The sequence below is a fragment of the Agelaius tricolor genome, unplaced genomic scaffold (assembly GCF_023055355.1).
Source record: "Agelaius tricolor isolate 1412-34295 unplaced genomic scaffold, bAgeTri1.0.p SCAF_3, whole genome shotgun sequence".
Lineage (NCBI taxonomy): Eukaryota > Metazoa > Chordata > Aves > Passeriformes > Icteridae > Agelaius > Agelaius tricolor.
Window position 1 is genome coordinate 40,790,444 of NW_027269263.1, and position 16,766 is coordinate 40,807,209.

Sequence of the window (16,766 nt, forward strand, 5' to 3'; positions counted from 1 at the left end):
TATGACTTATTGTAGAGTCTGCTATGAGTCCTCCCTTAACCACCCAGGACCTATGATCACTAACTAGAGGAGAGCTGCCCCTACCACAGGATTTCTTTGCTGGTTTCCAGGAAACTCTCTTGCAAGCTGACCTCGCTGAAGTAACCAAAAAGCTTTCCTTGATTTCTGTGAAGTGTTTGATCAGTGCTTTGTTTCCCTTGTACATCGGCACTGCCTGTGTGTGCATGTCTGTGCATGGGTCACAGCTGAGAGGGAATGGCTCTGGAACCTCTGAGAAAAGGGCACCATGGGGCTTTGTGGCCCTTGCACATGCAGCAATTGCAGGCCTTCACTTGTGTGCACTGCTGTTCCAGCCCAAGTGGCACGCCTCCGATGACAGGCTTTGCCAGAGCAAGGCTCAGAGCTGACTTACCTGTAATGCAATTCTGCAGAAACGTCCCAGAACCTTTCACAGCAATGACCTCTGTGCTTGGGGATTTTATTTCAGTGCTCAGAGAGCTGTGGGTTTGGTCACCAGCAGAGGATGCCCTACTGTGTTGGAATCCACTCTGTGCAAAGGCGGCACATGCACGGCCTTCGGGCTGTAGCGTACCCGGAGTGCCCGGTACAGCCATCCCCCTACATTTACAGATGCAACGTCAAAGGATGTTCACAAGCAGCTACCTGGACCGTGGGGAAGTGGACCAAAGTGAGTACAGATGTGCAAGCTCATTTTTATAGCTGCCTCTAGCATGAATAAATGCCAAGAATAATTTGCTGACATAATGGTGTTAATTATTTGCTTCTTTCTAAACTAAGTCTTAATGGTTATCTATGTCTAGTGCTCAGCATCTTGTGGAGTGGGGATAAAGCAGAGAACAGTTGAGTGTATGACTGAAAATGGCTTATCTAGTGACTTGTGCCTGCCCCATTTAAAACCAGATGCCAGAAAGATCTGCCATGAGAAAGAATGTAAGTGATAGCTGTGATTTTATGCAGTTAATGTTTTCCCAGGTTACTTATATTAAAGCTATAAATATATTTGGAATGCAATTATGGAAAATTAAATCCTAAAAGTAAGCTCTGTTCCTGAAATATTAATATGATTTAATCATTCATTTTGAAGGTGAAATTCTTACCACCTGCAAAGATATGCAGATTAAAAAAGGGATGAGAAGGGATGGTGAATACCTACTTAACATTAAGGGAAGGATGATAAAGGTACTGTTAATATTTATGAGTTTTTATTAGTACATATTTTTATGAAATAACTCTTTTCTAATAAAAATTTTGCTAAAGGGTTGCATTTTCTCTCCCAGATTTATTGCTCAGGCATGAACTTAGAGAATCCCAAAGAATATTTGACATTGGTAAAAGGTGAAGCAGAAAACTTTTCTGAAGTATATGGATACAGGTACAGAAGTGGTTTTGTAATGTTATGAAGTGCATTTATTCCTTCCAAAATAAGATAATAAAATAATACTTACTTTTTGTGAGAAATTAGAGTAGGATTTTTTTTCCTTGATTTTCCTTAGGTTTTAAATATCCAGGTATGTGAGCACACATACAGAAATATGGATACTTCCAGCCTGAAATTATGTTACTTGTACTAAATTATTATAATATTTTTCTGCCTTGACTTTGGTAGAAATCCACATTAGTGTTTCAGTTGAGCCAAGATTAAAAGTTGAGCTTGTTGTTCAGTAAAGGTTGTCTAATATTTTTATGTGGCATAGTTCAGTACACTTATTTTTCATTATGATATTAAGAAAAAAATCTCAAAATGAAAACTAAATATTTGCTGTTCTTTAGGTTGCAGAATCCATATGAATGTCCCTTCAATGGAAGCAGAAGGCAAGACTGTGCCTGTCGAAATGATTACCTTGCAGCTGGCTTCACAGTTTTTAGCAAAATAAGATTTGACGTAACTTCTATGCAAATTAAAAGTAAGCGTTTTGTTAGTTTCAGCCAATTTGAGCATTCTATTGAAATTGTATGTGGCCACAATTGCCAAATTATATTTTGATCCACTTGATCCACTTACAGATCTAGCTGTGACGTCTTGGGGCAAACAAAATTCTTATTTAACTTAAGAATTCAATGTCAAATAAAAAAAAAAAAAAGAAAGAACATGACTACTTACCTTGTTTAATTGTCCCAAGTGATCAAGTGGCATGAATCTCAGATTCATATTTTGTATGTGAACTACCCTCATTTTCTAAGGTTTTGTTCCCATTATTTCATTTTATTTTAGTCCACAGCATTTTGTTTTCCTGTGGAACTCTGCTTAGTACCTTCTCAGACCTTGGCAGACACTAAATAAATGGACAGGGAATCTTGCAGAGCTTTAAGCCACTGCCTGAAGCTGGCAAGTTGGCTCAGATCACTTGGTGCAGTGTCCGAGTGCACATCCATCTTCCTCCTAACCCACTCATATCTCCGAGAGAAATCTGGCCTTGTAGGTTGGACTAGTGGTGCAATAACCAAAATTCAAACCATCGTTTCTCAAATCAAAACACACAACCTTCCTTTCCAAGGGAACAACAAAGAAAAAAACCCCACCCAATGCAAACAATAAAACACCCGTGTTCACACTTTTCCCTGTTTCCCCCTGAACTTCAAGTGCAGCCGTTAGTGTTGAGTAATTTTCTGTTTTCTAGCTACAGATTTTCTTTTTGCTCAGACTATACTTGGGAGAGCAGTACCATTTGCTACAGCTGGAGATTGCTACAGTGCAGCCAGATGTCCACAGGTATTTATGATTTCTTACTCCCTTGAAATGTTTACATAAGAGGAGGAAAAAAAATATGTGTGACTTGTTTAGATCTGTAAGGCTCTAAACCAATCTCCTATTCTGTGAGGTAAGTGTACAACATTAATAAGTATTTTTTTTCTTACTCTCTTCTCTCCTGTTCCACCATCCCCCCCTTCCAGTTTTTCCCCCAAATTGTTTATTACACCCTTTCCCTGTAGGCTCCATGTATGTGTCTCCAGCTTTCTGTGTGTTTCATGTACTGCTCTGCCTCTCTGGATTTGATGTATCCTTTGTTTCCCCTAATGCTTTCTCAGTCTTTGTTCTCCTCTAATGACTTTTCTATAATCCTGCATAATTTTCCTAATCTTTTCTTTGTTTCTCTCCTGATGCTTCATGCCTTTGAAGACTATGAGAGGAAATTTTTTTTTTTTTAGCAGGTTACTTTAAAATTTCCACATGGATTGTTGTGTCTACATTAGTGTTCTAGTTTTATTGGGTGGTGCTTTTTAGATTAATCTCTATATTGTCCCAGTTTGCTGTTTGCTGTTTCACATCAGAGAGTAGTTTGGAAAGACATGAACCGGATCCCTTTTGGATGAAGCTAAAGCCAGCAATGAGCTTCAGAGAAAGGATCTTAATACACTCTAATGCTATTGAGGATTGGGACTAGGGGAGAGTTAGTCCAAAATAAACCCCTAATTTGTGTACTGTCTGCAGACTTGGGCTCTCTGGGCCAATTTTTACTTTACAGGTCTGCTTATGCTGCATTGTCCTTCTTGATGATGCAGACGTAGCCCTAGTCTGAGCTAGTTGACCTTTGCAGCCCCCTGGCAGAAACAGGATTTCTTAGAAAACACTTCAGCTTACCTTACACTATTAGACAATTTATGATGAGATCAACTGTCCTCTGGAAGTGAATTTCTTTTCACTGGTTATAAAGGAATTAAGACCAACTGGCTCATGCGTGCTTGGAATTGAATCCCTGTTGCCCATCTCTCCTGCTTGCCTAAACTTAGGACCAGCTGTGGGTGGGCACAGCCAAGGGCAGCTAGAGATGGTTCATGTGCAATTTATGTACAAATGAAGTGCCTAGGTTTGGCAGACTTAAACTCCTGATAAGAAAACAGTTGAAGTTCATTACAGTATTGGATGCCTTCAACCTGCAAGTCCTTTGGGTGCAGCATGATACAAATCTGTTTGCTGTGTGTAGCTCCTGTTGGGAGGTCATTCTGCTTACATGGCTTGGCACTGACACATTTATTTCCATCTAAAAGTTCTGACTGAAGGTGACACTTTTGATGCAGTCAAAAGTTTTCCATTCCTGTACTTTTAGTCCTTGAAATCTGTTCCTGGCCTTGCACATGCTGCATGATACATCAGACAGCTATTGAGCTGTCATTGTAATTGTAATAGCGTTTCTCATTTATTTTTGCAAAAGGATGTCACTGTGAAAGAAGTTACTCTGGGACTGTTAATAATGGAAATCAGTCCACACCATTTGTATGAATTTCCTCCTTCATTAAATGGAAGTCTTCCACTTTGTGGATACTTGGAGAACAACCTACCCTATCCATATGAGTTTTTATTGGCTCATCCTGAGCTACATGAGTGCTCTAAGCACAGCATCTTTACATAGAAGTGCTCTCAAAATAAATCTGCCACACTGAGCAATATAACTGAATTTTTGCAACAGAATTTAAATGAATCATCATAATGAAAGCTATATATATTTATATATGTATGACATTATTAAGCAATAAAACAGAGAAGCTATCATTTGCAATAAAAAATTACTAGGTCTGAATACAGAAATCCAGGCTTTCAGTGAATAATGCAGAGGTGTGCAGTTTTCTGATTTTAGTGTTGCCTGAACTAATCATTAGGCTCTTTGTGGGGGCAGTACTTCTTTGTAGCATATTGCACTTCTCTGTGAATGAAATTTAATCATTTTCTGTATCCCAGTTTGTTTACCAAGGTAGTGAAATTTGTTACTTTTAATATATTTCCTATTCTCATAGGAACTGACTGAAGCTAGTTTTCAGAGTCTGTATTTGTGTGGGTAAATGTTTTAGAATCAATAGCTTCTATATCTGTTGTTTATCAGGTCTGTAATTTTTTTTTACTTTTTTTAAATTTTTTCCCTAGGGCCAGTTCAGCATTAACTTGGCTGGTACAGGTCTGAGATTATCCAGTACAGTGAGATGGATTGCTCAGGGCAACTATGCCACTGCTGACATACACAAATCCCACGTGAGTCAATGTTGTTTTCCTTTACCTGCTCTTACAGCTTGAACAAGAGGTACAAGTGTTGGCTGTAGTGAAAGCTACAGTGATTTTTGTGAATCAGAAATAGCATTCAAAGTCTCTGACCCTTTAAAGTTTTCCTCAACAATGTTTAAACATACTGTCCAGTATTTAAATCAGATCAGTACTCCCTGCCTACCCTTCACTTAACTGATTTTAAGAGGTTATTGTATTAATTTGGTTTATTAGAGGCTTTGAATATGCTTCTAAAAATACACAAACACAACACCCAAGCCTCCACATTTTGTTCAAGATTATCCTTCTACAGATTATCCTTTTTGTTTCTTACTCTGATCTTTATTAGCATGGGAAACCAATAAACAAGTTAAACAAGAACAGTAAGTGTGCCAGGTTTAAGACAACATTGGATGGTAAGCCTGGGAATGGTGGAGAGCTGGGAACAAGGTGTAGAGTGGTAGTGATAAAGGATCTCTGTTCCTGTTTTGCTAATGCTGCTGTCTCTTGATTTAGTGTTTCTAGGTATGATTTGTCAAAAGGTCTGTTGTGTCAAAAGGTCTGTATGATCTGTCAAAAGGTCTGCAAACCTCGAGAAGCATTTTGTGCAACTGTGATTTCAATCACTTTTCTTGATTGACTCTTCTCTTTGTCTAATTCCTAGGATGGTACTAAAATATATGGAAGATGTGGAGGATTTTGTGGAAAATGTGTTCCTAACACAATTATTGGTCTCCAACTTCAAGTACAGTGAGAACTCTGATGTACTAGGAGCATCAAAGCAGGGACATTTGCCATTTAGGCTCAAATTTTAGGTGCTCTGTATGTGTATAGTGTAATTTTTTCATGTCTGTAGTGACCATTACTGTAACATTCACTAATAAGAATTCCTGTTTTCTTCAGGATTAACTCAAGGTTGTATTATCTGTTTGTGGGCTAGCAAGTGCATAAATCACAATCAGAGACCAGGTTTTACTGGAGAAGCATTTATTCAAAGTACAGTATGTACTAACAAGTAAATTGCACTGGGATTACTTCCATGGGTAACACTCTAAATTTTACCATAATTGTAATTCTTTACCTGTAACTTACCAGTATAATTCTTTATGCAGTATTCAGTAAAATTTATCCTCTGCTGATCTTTTATGACAGATTGTGCTAAAATATAGAATCAAAAGCTTTACTGCTATATAAAGAGACGGGTAATTTCAATACTTCCAATTTTATGCAAACTTGTAGGGTTTATCTGTCAATAACTTACAGCTGAAAAGTACATAGCCAAAATGCTTGAGATAGTTTTATAGATCTGTGTGTTTCTCTGTCAGTGAAAGCATTTTTCCCCATCCCTTTCATTATATTCTTTGTGGTGCTCAAATCCTAGCAGAAATACTGAGAATTGTGGTTTAACCTCTGTAGTCTCTATAGCATATGTTAAACATCAGGTCTTAGGTTTGCTGTGGTTACAGGAAAAGAAAATATGGAAACAAATTGCTTCAAAACCTGATTTTAAATCGCTGCCTCTCATCCATGTATACTGTGAAAGCAGTGCATTCTGTTTACCATGGGATCTGGTGTATAATTGCACAAATATGTATCTGCTTAAACACTTTCCATATCCACCTTACTCCTTTACCCTGGCCAGTGGCACATTAGTAAAGGCTGCATTAGTGTGCATCCTTCAAAGCCTGATTCAGTATCATTTTCAATAACCTTAGTAAAAATCTGAGGCAACACCCACTGTGGTTTTGGTGTCCATCTTTGACTCAGTTTGGTTTTTCAATGTCTGTAAATACAGTTCTAACATCTGCTATTTAAAGAAGAGTTACAAGGTTTAAAAAATTATCTAGTTCTTTGATTTGTTGGTTTGTATTTTCTTACAATCCAGAACTGTAGAAATATATGCATATACAGATAATGTGTTTTAGGGCAAACTCTCAGGTATTCAGAATAAAATTTTCTACCAGATAATTGTACCAGATAATTATAATGTACCAAATAACTATACATGCATTTTTCTGACCACACACATTTTGTAAACCAAATATTTATTTTGCAAGCCAGTATAATTGGTAGATCAAGTGGCAGCTATATCACATTTTTATCCACAAATTAACCATGAATTAGCAATATTTATTAATTAAAAACAATACTGTACCACAGAAGTGTACTCAGCTTCTTTTAAGATAACACATGTAGGTAATTATTTGTGATCTCTGCATCAGAAATGTATTTTTGCACTATGTGCCTTATAATAGTTGTAAACATTAATAAGACTATAAAACGTTATTTTCCTAGAAGTGTTTACATTTGCAATTAAAATCTTGTAATTTATAAAATATTTATATAATAAATATGCTTGTGTGAATGGTACCAGGGTACTTTTGTTTGGGTTCTTTTTGGTATTGTACTCTAAGTACAAAATGTTGCAAAAACATTTCAGCTTCTTTAAGCTGAAATAAGATAATTTACAGAATAATTACATTCTTAATGCTCCTCTACAGTGGTATACATTGACATGTACTGGAATAACTGGAGGTTATAGTTACAGGAATAATTTATATTGAAGCAAATCCTGCTTCAGAGGGAAGAACTCCATGTCTGTCTGCTCTTTCCAGTTATCCTCCCATGATTAGCTATATTTTTGTGGGGGGGTTGCCTTGTAAGTTTTTAACTGGAACAATGTAGAAATCTGAAATAGTTTTCCTCTCTTTTTCCAGCTTTTATAGCATGGTCCCTTGCCTGCTGCTTTGGCAGAAGGGCAACTGCAGTTTGCCTCTATCCCCAACAGAGCTTTTTTCTTTTCAGCTCATCTAAAGGCTACAAAGTGTTCAGCTCTGCTGCCACAAAGTCACTCTGTAAATCCACTGCCAAAAAAAGTGACTTTTAATGCAGTATTCAATATATCATGTTTTTCTTGGATAGTAAAATGTATTTTTGAGTAAAAATGTATTTTCTATACTTCTAGGATATCACGTGGTACAACTTTTGCATAGAACAGCACTATATTGTATTGTGGATTTTTGCATCTTTTCTTTATTATACCCTTGATTTAGAGTTTCAGCCTACTGAAGGGAAAAAGTAACCATTATGACATTTTGTGACTTCCCTGAGTAAGATTTTTTTCTCCTTTCTTTGAGGAAAAAGGGCTCAATCAGTCATCCCAATTTCAAGTTTCTAACTTTTTGTCCTGAGGGCAATTTAAGAAAGATGTAAGCCTAATGATCAGCTCTGAAGAAACTGGAGATTTGATGATGCTGACATGTTAGGAGGCCATGCAAACAAAAAAGAGGATCATGGGTTGTACTTGCAGTAAGATGTTTCCATATACTTTAATTGAAATTTCCCTGAATTTCCATCCCACTGTGGAGCCAAGATGCTTGCCAGAATGGCAGGGCACTCCATGACAGAGCTGTGGGCTCCACCTCCTGGGTCTGCCTGTGCTGAGCTGCCCGTGGCTGTCACAGTCACACGGCTCTCCTGCTTGGGTCATGCCTAGGAAATGAAATGCTCAACTGCCCTATCACTGCTCCATAGAGAAAAGAAATAAAGATAAATGGTAATACCTAAAGAGGATGGCAACCATGCTTTGTTAGATGGCTTCTAGGATCTTTTCAATCCCATCAATGGCAGCATTACACATCAGGTGACAGAACTGCACTTGGCTGTGTGTGTGCACTTAACTTACCTGTCTGTGTACACAAACATATTTAATGCTTATCTGAATATTAAGTGCCAAAAAGGGACTAGGTATGAAAAACCTTGTTTCTCACATTTCTCTAACAAAATGTCACTTGACGTGTGACAGTACCTGTGACTTCTCTTGATGAATTCATCCTCTAGATGTCTTCTACTTGTACTTCCCTAAAGGTTATTTGTGGGAGGTGGCAGAGGAGATGGAAACTTTGGCTCTGGGTGCACTTAGAGTTGTCTGTTCTAGCAGAATTGATCTTGGTCTGTTGTGCCACTCTCCCTCTGCAGAGAAGCAGCATATGCCCAGGTGTTTGATCTGGACCTGGGTGTTGTACAGTCAATCTGACACTCATGGGCAGAGCTGTGACTGAGTGATTTCAGCACATGCAGGTTTCTGATGGACAGTCATGGGTTTTCTTATCTAACTGAAAGGCTTTAATATCCAAGACACACTTGACAAGATGAAGGAAATGTTTGGGGTTTTCTTCCACTTCTGTAACCTGGAATATGTTCAGTGTAACTTCTGTGTTTGGTTGGCTGTTTGAAAAGACAGTTCCATGTAGCAGGGAAGGGGGTTTGTGTCTTTGCATTTTTAATGCAGTAAAACATGAGATTCTTGGAAAATTCAGAATATGAATAAAACACTACTATCTTGCAAGTGATTTCTATAACTTGCAAAGCTTTAAATAATTAGGAATTAGTATTAGTATAAAAAATTAGGAAGGAGTATGTGGGGTTGTTTTCACAGTTTCCATAAAGAAACAAATAGATATGTGAAAGTTGATGTTCTGTGGCTATCAAAACTGAACTTGAATTATAAGTGGATCAGAAATAGGCTGTAGTATTTTAACTTTAACTTAGAAAAGATAAAGGAAAACGATTTACAAAAATAACTTTGAAGGAAGATAACTGAATATTTAAATAAGGAACATTAAAATAAGCATCATCTGTAAACATCACAACTGAGATTTCAAAGTAATCCATGTTGGCAGTAATCCATGTTGACAGTAAATCCATGTTGGCCTTATTTATAAATTGAAACAATTTCCTACTGCACACCAAAGAAGCCTGTCAAAGCATTTTTCAATAATTAGTTTTCATGATATGATAGACTTCCATATTTCTACTTTTGTAGAAATTGAAGCATGAAATACTAAAGGCTGCACTTAAATGCCTTGAACAGTTGCATGGTATCTTACTTGATGCAGAAAAAGTATGAGTGGAGGTCACCATGGCAGAATCAATATGAAAAATGTCCTTTAAAGGCTAGAAAGTGGCAACTCTGGAGAAGTATTTGTATCTATAGACCTCCTTATGGTCTCTCTTGTGTGGCCTGTTTTGCTCTCCTATGGTATTTGACCATCATTTCCTGAGCATTTATGATTTTTCAGGATGGTCTCACTAATCATAATCTAATCATTAAAACATGGAGGGAGGCCCTCTCTCTTTCTGGTGTGCTTTGAAAATAAGCTTTATAGATCATAGAAAAAAAATACTGCTTGTAAAGGGCATTCCTGTTTCACAGTACTGGCTTTCCTTGAGACAGAGCAGAACTGTGATAGTAGGGGTAAACTACCTGCATTTTGTTCAAACAGAAATACAAGCTATCTGACTTGGACTTGGATCTGACATTTAATATTGCCATCCACAGAAGGTGGTTTGCTTTTGCACAGTTAAGTTTATTTTGCAATACTATAGGTTGAGAGGCTTTTTCTGGGCTTTGTTTATCCTAGCTTTAAAGAAACAATCTCTGTTTCTGATAAATTTCTCCTTGTGTTCAGTTATGATAGATATTCCTTTGAGTTGATTGTATAAAAATACTGTAGCAGCAGAGCAGAGCAAAGATCTAACTGTATTTATGTCTATATTCTGCCTTTAAACATGAACAGCTGTGCATGCATTCATCTGTCTCATGTCTGACTCTGTGCTGCCATCCAGAACCTTTTCCTTTTCAATAAACAAATGTTTCCCTCTTTAATCTGTGTGTGTTTTATCTCTGTTCCTGCAACAAAACTTTCTTGTCCACATATGTTTTTCAAATTTTATTTACATAATTAAACAAAGCATGCAACATGGAGAATCTGAGCTGTAAATTGTAACAAATGACTCTCTCTAAAGAACTGGAATAAACCAAGCTTTTTCTGTCTTGCTCATCATTACTATTTTGTTTTGGAAAGCAAAAACCCCTCATTTATGAATACTGAAAGGCGTTTTTTGAAATAACTGTATGGGCTTATTTTGCAGTCTGGTTTACAGAAGCAAGAAACATTCAAGGAGAGCTCATGAATTTTCTATTTGCAGAAGACTAGAGTGATTCATAGCAGCAGCATATATTTACACCTTGTAGGATGAAATCCTGTTTTGCACTTCAGCTGTCTCTGGCTGTCATTTGCTGACCATGGTCATGACATTCATGGTCAGTTCATCATTGTCCATGAGCTTTTGAATTTACTTTTGGAAGATGGAATAATTAAAAATGTGGTTGCACAGAACACAAATTGAAATTTGTGCTTGTAAAACCAGAGAGCAGAAAGTTTCTTTTTAGTGTTTTGTATTTAAAACATCTTGCAGAAAAGCTTGTTGTAAAAACATTTATTATACACCTCAGTAAAGAAAACAGCAGCCCTGGTAGTGTTTGTATTCCTGGAAGCTCTGCAAATCAGACAGGGCTAAGAAGGCTGCCACCAGTAGCCCCTTTCATCAGGGTTTACAAGGTATTTAACTAAGAATTCTTTTGCCCTTCAATTATTGTTTTCTGTCTTGGGTTTATTACTACCTTTGCCAGAAAAGTAAGTGTCTCCAGATCCTTAGCTGAATTCCCACTTCTAACTGCTGAGAGAGAAGGGAAAAGAAGTAAATTCATAGTTGTTACCTCAAAGGGAAACCACACAACCTGTAAGCTGATGTAAAAGCAGGACCAGAAAGTGCACAGCGAAGAATGACATTATTGTGCTTCTAGAAGCCTCTCTTCCATGGCAGGATTAGAGTCATTGCTGCTTTTCTTTTGTGGACAAGTGAATTTTTGGTATCATGCTGCCAAATATTTACTGAGAGATTATTTTGAGACAGATCTCTGGAGAATGCAGATAGGCAGGCATAAAAATGGGAGAAATTCTTTGGGCTGGAAGCTTAGCCTCCTGCAATGTGTTTGTCTGACCAGCTGTCGACAGCATTGCCTCATATGAAATTCAATGTTCAGAGTATTTCCCAAGCAGCAGAGGAAGTGAAGAGTGGAGCACTGTTTCCAGCAGTAACTTACACCCTGCTTAAGCAGAGGGAGAGAGGGGACTTTAATAAGAAAATGTGCTTCTGGCTACCTGAAAAGCTTACCTAGCCCCTATGCAAGCAACTCCCTCACCATTGTTACCAGTGTTGTTTTTTTGCTGCCATATTAAATTCTATATAAGCTGTCAGAACCATAAAAATTTAATTAAAAAATTGTATCTACAGGCAATTTTGCACTGCTCAGCGACTTTTTCTCTCTGTTTTTTTCTGTACGCTGCAAACATTATTTCATGCCTCTCGAGTGTGCTTTACTTTTCTAACCAAAAAATAACTCTTCTGGAGACATCAGTTCTTAAAAATTTTTTCTTTCTGCTTTACTCCCTGAAAAAAGTGAGGTCTCTTATTTTAATGATATTGCCCTAGAAACACACATTCAAGCAACCAGCTATTTTAGTATTTAAATATTTTTACCCATACCCACATTTACATTCTTGATCAAGCCAGTGGCCTCTTCCATATCAAAAGGCGTAAGCCAGCTCAAGCATGAGTACCAGCCTGGCAAAGTTGTTCAGGTTTCTTAGTAACATGGTACATTACAAAAAATGCATGTGAATTGGCATGACCATTCTTCAGTGCAAGAAATGACTTCTGGGTCTGATTCCACAAGTCACCACAGCAGGCCACGCTTCCAGCCCTTCCCTGAACCCCAGTAATACCCATGTAAGTCTGCACTGGTGCACAGATCTTCTATGAGAATCCAGTTCCCCATGCTTGAGACCTCAGGCTCTGGAGTTTTTTTGGATGTTTTTTCCCAGCCATATACCTTCCCCTAGCATTTTGTTCAGGACAAGCATGTGGTTATTTTTCAGAATTGTTATTTTTCAAAATGTACTACTGCTGAGAGAAATACAGGATAAATATTGTAACACAGTTACTCGTGTGGTATTTTTTTCATCAGGAGTTGCTATTTGAAACTTCTGTCTTATTTGAAAGGTTGCCAGGTAAATTCCCCATAGCTGCACAAGAATCACTTGCTTTGAAAGCAGAAATTTCATGCAAATCTGAGGGCACATTTTGCTTTAAAGATCTAATTGCATACTGTGCTGCTACTTCACGCTGCCTTTACCATACGAGCCAAAGCTAAATAATGTGATCAGTGCTATGCCAAGTATGTGCTAAAGATATCAGAATAATAAATATGAGGACAAGAAAATGACCTCTTGGCATGCAGAAGACAGGTTGTCATCCCTATATAGTTTCAACTAGCAGATGACAGTCTCAAATCTAGATCTTCTGCCTAAAAAAAAGCATGATCCCATTTACTGAACTACAGAATATTTCCAAGAATCTCCCTTGCATGTATAAAATACCTGCTTGTTCATCTGGGAAGCGATCCTCACTCAGCTCAGTGACCCTGTCCTTTCTCCAGTGATAATGTGCTGATTCTTTGTCATCACAAGGGCTTGGCCATGAGGTGGGAGGCAGGGAGCTGCTTGCTTCCAGCCTGGGCTTCAGCAGTCAGCACAGAGCTCAGGCTTTCACATCACCAAGGGACACTGTGGTAGCTGGTTCTCCAGAATCAATCTCATAGCTCTTCCTGCAGGTGCTGCCAAGGAACCCAGGTGTCCTGTGTGCACCTCCAAGGCTGGGCACTGGGGTGTTTGCTGCCTCCTGCTCAGGACAGACCTTATTCTGCCCTGCTGAAGGTCAGGAGCCAGCAGCCTTTCAGCTCATTGGAAAGAGAAAGGCACATCAAACATGAAAGATGCCTTCTTCAAACCTTGAGTTGGGTGGCTTAGGATCCTTGACTGCTCGTAATATTTATTACGTGTGACAAATTTTACAAGTAATTTTACTGTAATAACAAGATGCTCCATCTGACATCAGTGGTCTATTTTATATACCCAGAGGCTTTGGGACAGGGGGGCTGTAAAACACTGAGCAATGAAAGACATAAGGTAATTTGCTGTTAAAATCTGGGAAATGATCTGATGATTTCCCATCCAGCTCTCTGCATAGCTGCATTTAGAGTCAAAGGTGCTTCTCAACAAGAAAATGTGACTCAATGCAGACAAGAAATATTGAACAGGTCTTGCCAGGCATCAGCTCAACTCTTACCTTCATGGATGGCCTCATCTGCCCTACTAAGTAGTAGCACAACACAGCACAGATAGTTCATCTCCATATGTCTATAGGTGTAAATCTATACCTACTCCAGGGTCCCTGCTTGCTGCAGGGGGCCTCTGGCACATGCTGCTCCAAAATGTACCCACACACAGTCCAGAGAACAGTAGAGGCCAAAATAGCACCAAGAAATGTGTCAATAATTTGATGCCAGAGCCAGAAAGACAGAGGTCACTTAATGTCCCAGCTCTGTTTCATTTGCTGGCCCAGGAGCAGCCCTGAGGCTGACAACAAATAGATTCTCCTTGTTCCTCTCACATACAGCTTACACCCTTCACCTTGTCCCCAGGGCATCATTCCTAGAGACATTTGCAGCAAAAAAGCAAATTTACCATTTGGGGTAAATGCAGTGAAGATACTCTTGCTAATATGTTTCCAATGCACGGTGTTGTGCTGGGTCAATATCAGCCTTCCCTCTTCTCATAAACAGCAATGCTAAATTGGAACACTAAACTTCCCTGGGTGCATTTTGAAGGGGGATGATGCTCACTTGATGAAAACATCTCAAATTTTTAAGAAGTTGCAGAAGTGCCAGTAATTCTGGCAGATTATGGGAGAGGGGGATTTCATGGTTTTGAATAACATAAAGTGACGCCAGACCCTCTACTTTTATTTCAAGGGAAATTTTATTAATAGTTGGGAAATATGATCTGACTCCAGATTTCTCTATCACAGACCTCTCAGATGTGATGTCCTTGGCTATCACAGCAGCAGCAGCCTGTGAGGTGGTTTCCATGGGTAGAGCTGGCACAGAGGGATTGCCATAATGAGCCTACACAGACTTGGCACCTCTCCTAGAAACACACAGTATGGTGTGTTTGCTCACTACAAGTGTATTTCGCTATGCTGGGTGCTGTTCAGTGGCCCTAGAAAGAGAGAGGTTTGTGTTTTGGTGGCCAAGCACAAGAAGAAAAGTGCTGCTACACTGAAGGGTGTCTGGAACAGCACACTTACCCAGACAGCCCTTTACTGCTGAGCAGCTCCTTGCACTGCCTCAGCATACAAACCTGGGGCAGAAGTTCACAAATTAGGACTGGGAAACATCTGGTTCACATTTACCCAGAAAAGTCTGCATCAGACACCAACTGTTTGGACCAATGGAAAGAGGGAGCATATTTCTCAAGCATCTTCAGACTAGGCACAGTTTCTGAATTTGAAGTAATAAATTAGGGCTTAAGGAAAACATTTGAAATCAGATGCTGAAACACAGACATTCTCTGAGAAGACATAGCTGTTTACATTAGCAATCTGATTTCTCTCCCCCCTTTATTGTGCCAACTTTTATAAGGATCTGCATACTCCCTTTGAGAGAATTATTTGACCTGCAAATTGGAAAGTTTGCTCAGCAGCACAATAAAGCTGCAGGAGCCCTAAAGCACACTTGAAGTGATCTGAAATTTTGCAGTATGGTGTGCTTATATTACACCAGTGTAATATTAGAGCAGTCACTTTCTCACCATTTTCTTCAGCACACATTGAACACAAAAACTGAAATCAGGAGCCAGCCAGATGTTACCCTAATGTCCCACAAGATGGTGACTAAACAATTCTTATAACACATCATTTTGATTTGTGCTCTGTACAGTCTTAGCGACTCCAAATATTTTCTTACCATGCAGTTGCATTTAAGTCTGCTTATATAATATACTTTGGGCATTTTTAATGGGTTACTCATTTGGCAGATTTCATTGTTTTTAAGTACTTTGTTGATTGTATTTTAAATTACTTTCAGGACTACATAGCAAGTTTCAGTCCATCCACATTATGAATTACAAGTTCCCTGGATGCTGGAGAGGGAAAAGTACTCTTATTGCTTCTGATCCATCCCTTTGCCAGACTGCTTCCTTTCCCTCCCCCTGCCCACCCTCCCACCCCCTCCAATGATTTTTTTTGTGTGAGGTCTTTCGGTCAATAAATTCCTTCATTTCTGAAGTAAGCATGAAAAAGTGGCATGGTACATTAGGCATAAGAAAGGTAGCCACTGAAGAGCAGTGCTCTCCAGAGACAAGGTCAGGAACAAATTTGATGGGAAAGAAGTGAGGTGCTAGGAAGGGCTGGTAACACTCTCCCTTACACTTAGTCCCAAAATATTTTATTAGACTTTCTTTTTTTATGTTCAACTATGGTCAGTTTGGGATAGTTGCTTCTTTGGGCAACCAAGCAGAGGAACTGAATGGGGCTTGAACTGCAGAATTTGCTTCTTGGTAGCTGTGCCCTCAGACTGGGTACTAGAGATGGAGAAAGTATTCCACATTATAAACTGCTGGTCTTTGAAGACTGAAAGTATTGTCCAGTATTAGAAACAGTTTTTTTCCAGGGTCCTACTGTTTTAGAAACAATAAAAATTACATTCTCAAGGTACAATGTAAATACCAGCTCTTTATTTTGGTCAAGGTGGGAGCTGAGTTTAACAGACTGAATGGCTCCAGCCCTTCAGGTACTTGAAAAAGATTGTGAGGAAAATACATTCCTAGCTGTACCTGTGAGTTTCTATCAGTAGGTGACAAGATCAGATTAATCCTTTGGCTGAGACTTACTGAGGCATTTCAGTGACTTGAAAGCCACATGACCAGATTTGCAAAGGTATTCAGTCATCTAATTCTCAGTGATTTAAGTATGAACTTGGTCTCTAAATATATTCCATTTCTGGCCAGAAGTACCACTTTAAAATTAT

At 38.7% G+C, this 16,766-nt stretch overlaps 1 protein-coding gene across 1 annotated transcript in view; it reads left to right on the forward strand.

Moving 5' to 3' along the window:
• The window catches only part of ADAMTS20 (ADAM metallopeptidase with thrombospondin type 1 motif 20), an 88,625-nt gene extending 77,964 nt beyond the window's left edge, over nt 1–10,661 (forward strand). The window contains exons 32-39 of the mRNA XM_071423578.1: nt 488–688; nt 822–951; nt 1,106–1,200; nt 1,299–1,393; nt 1,792–1,925; nt 2,640–2,731; nt 4,880–4,984; nt 5,658–10,661. Of these exons, the coding sequence (XP_071279679.1) occupies nt 488–688; nt 822–951; nt 1,106–1,200; nt 1,299–1,393; nt 1,792–1,925; nt 2,640–2,731; nt 4,880–4,984; nt 5,658–5,747 (942 nt within the window). The 3' untranslated portion in view covers nt 5,748–10,661. The remainder of the gene's footprint in view (nt 1–487; nt 689–821; nt 952–1,105; nt 1,201–1,298; nt 1,394–1,791; nt 1,926–2,639; nt 2,732–4,879; nt 4,985–5,657) is intronic.
• Nucleotides 10,662–16,766: the final 6,105 nt, after the last annotated feature.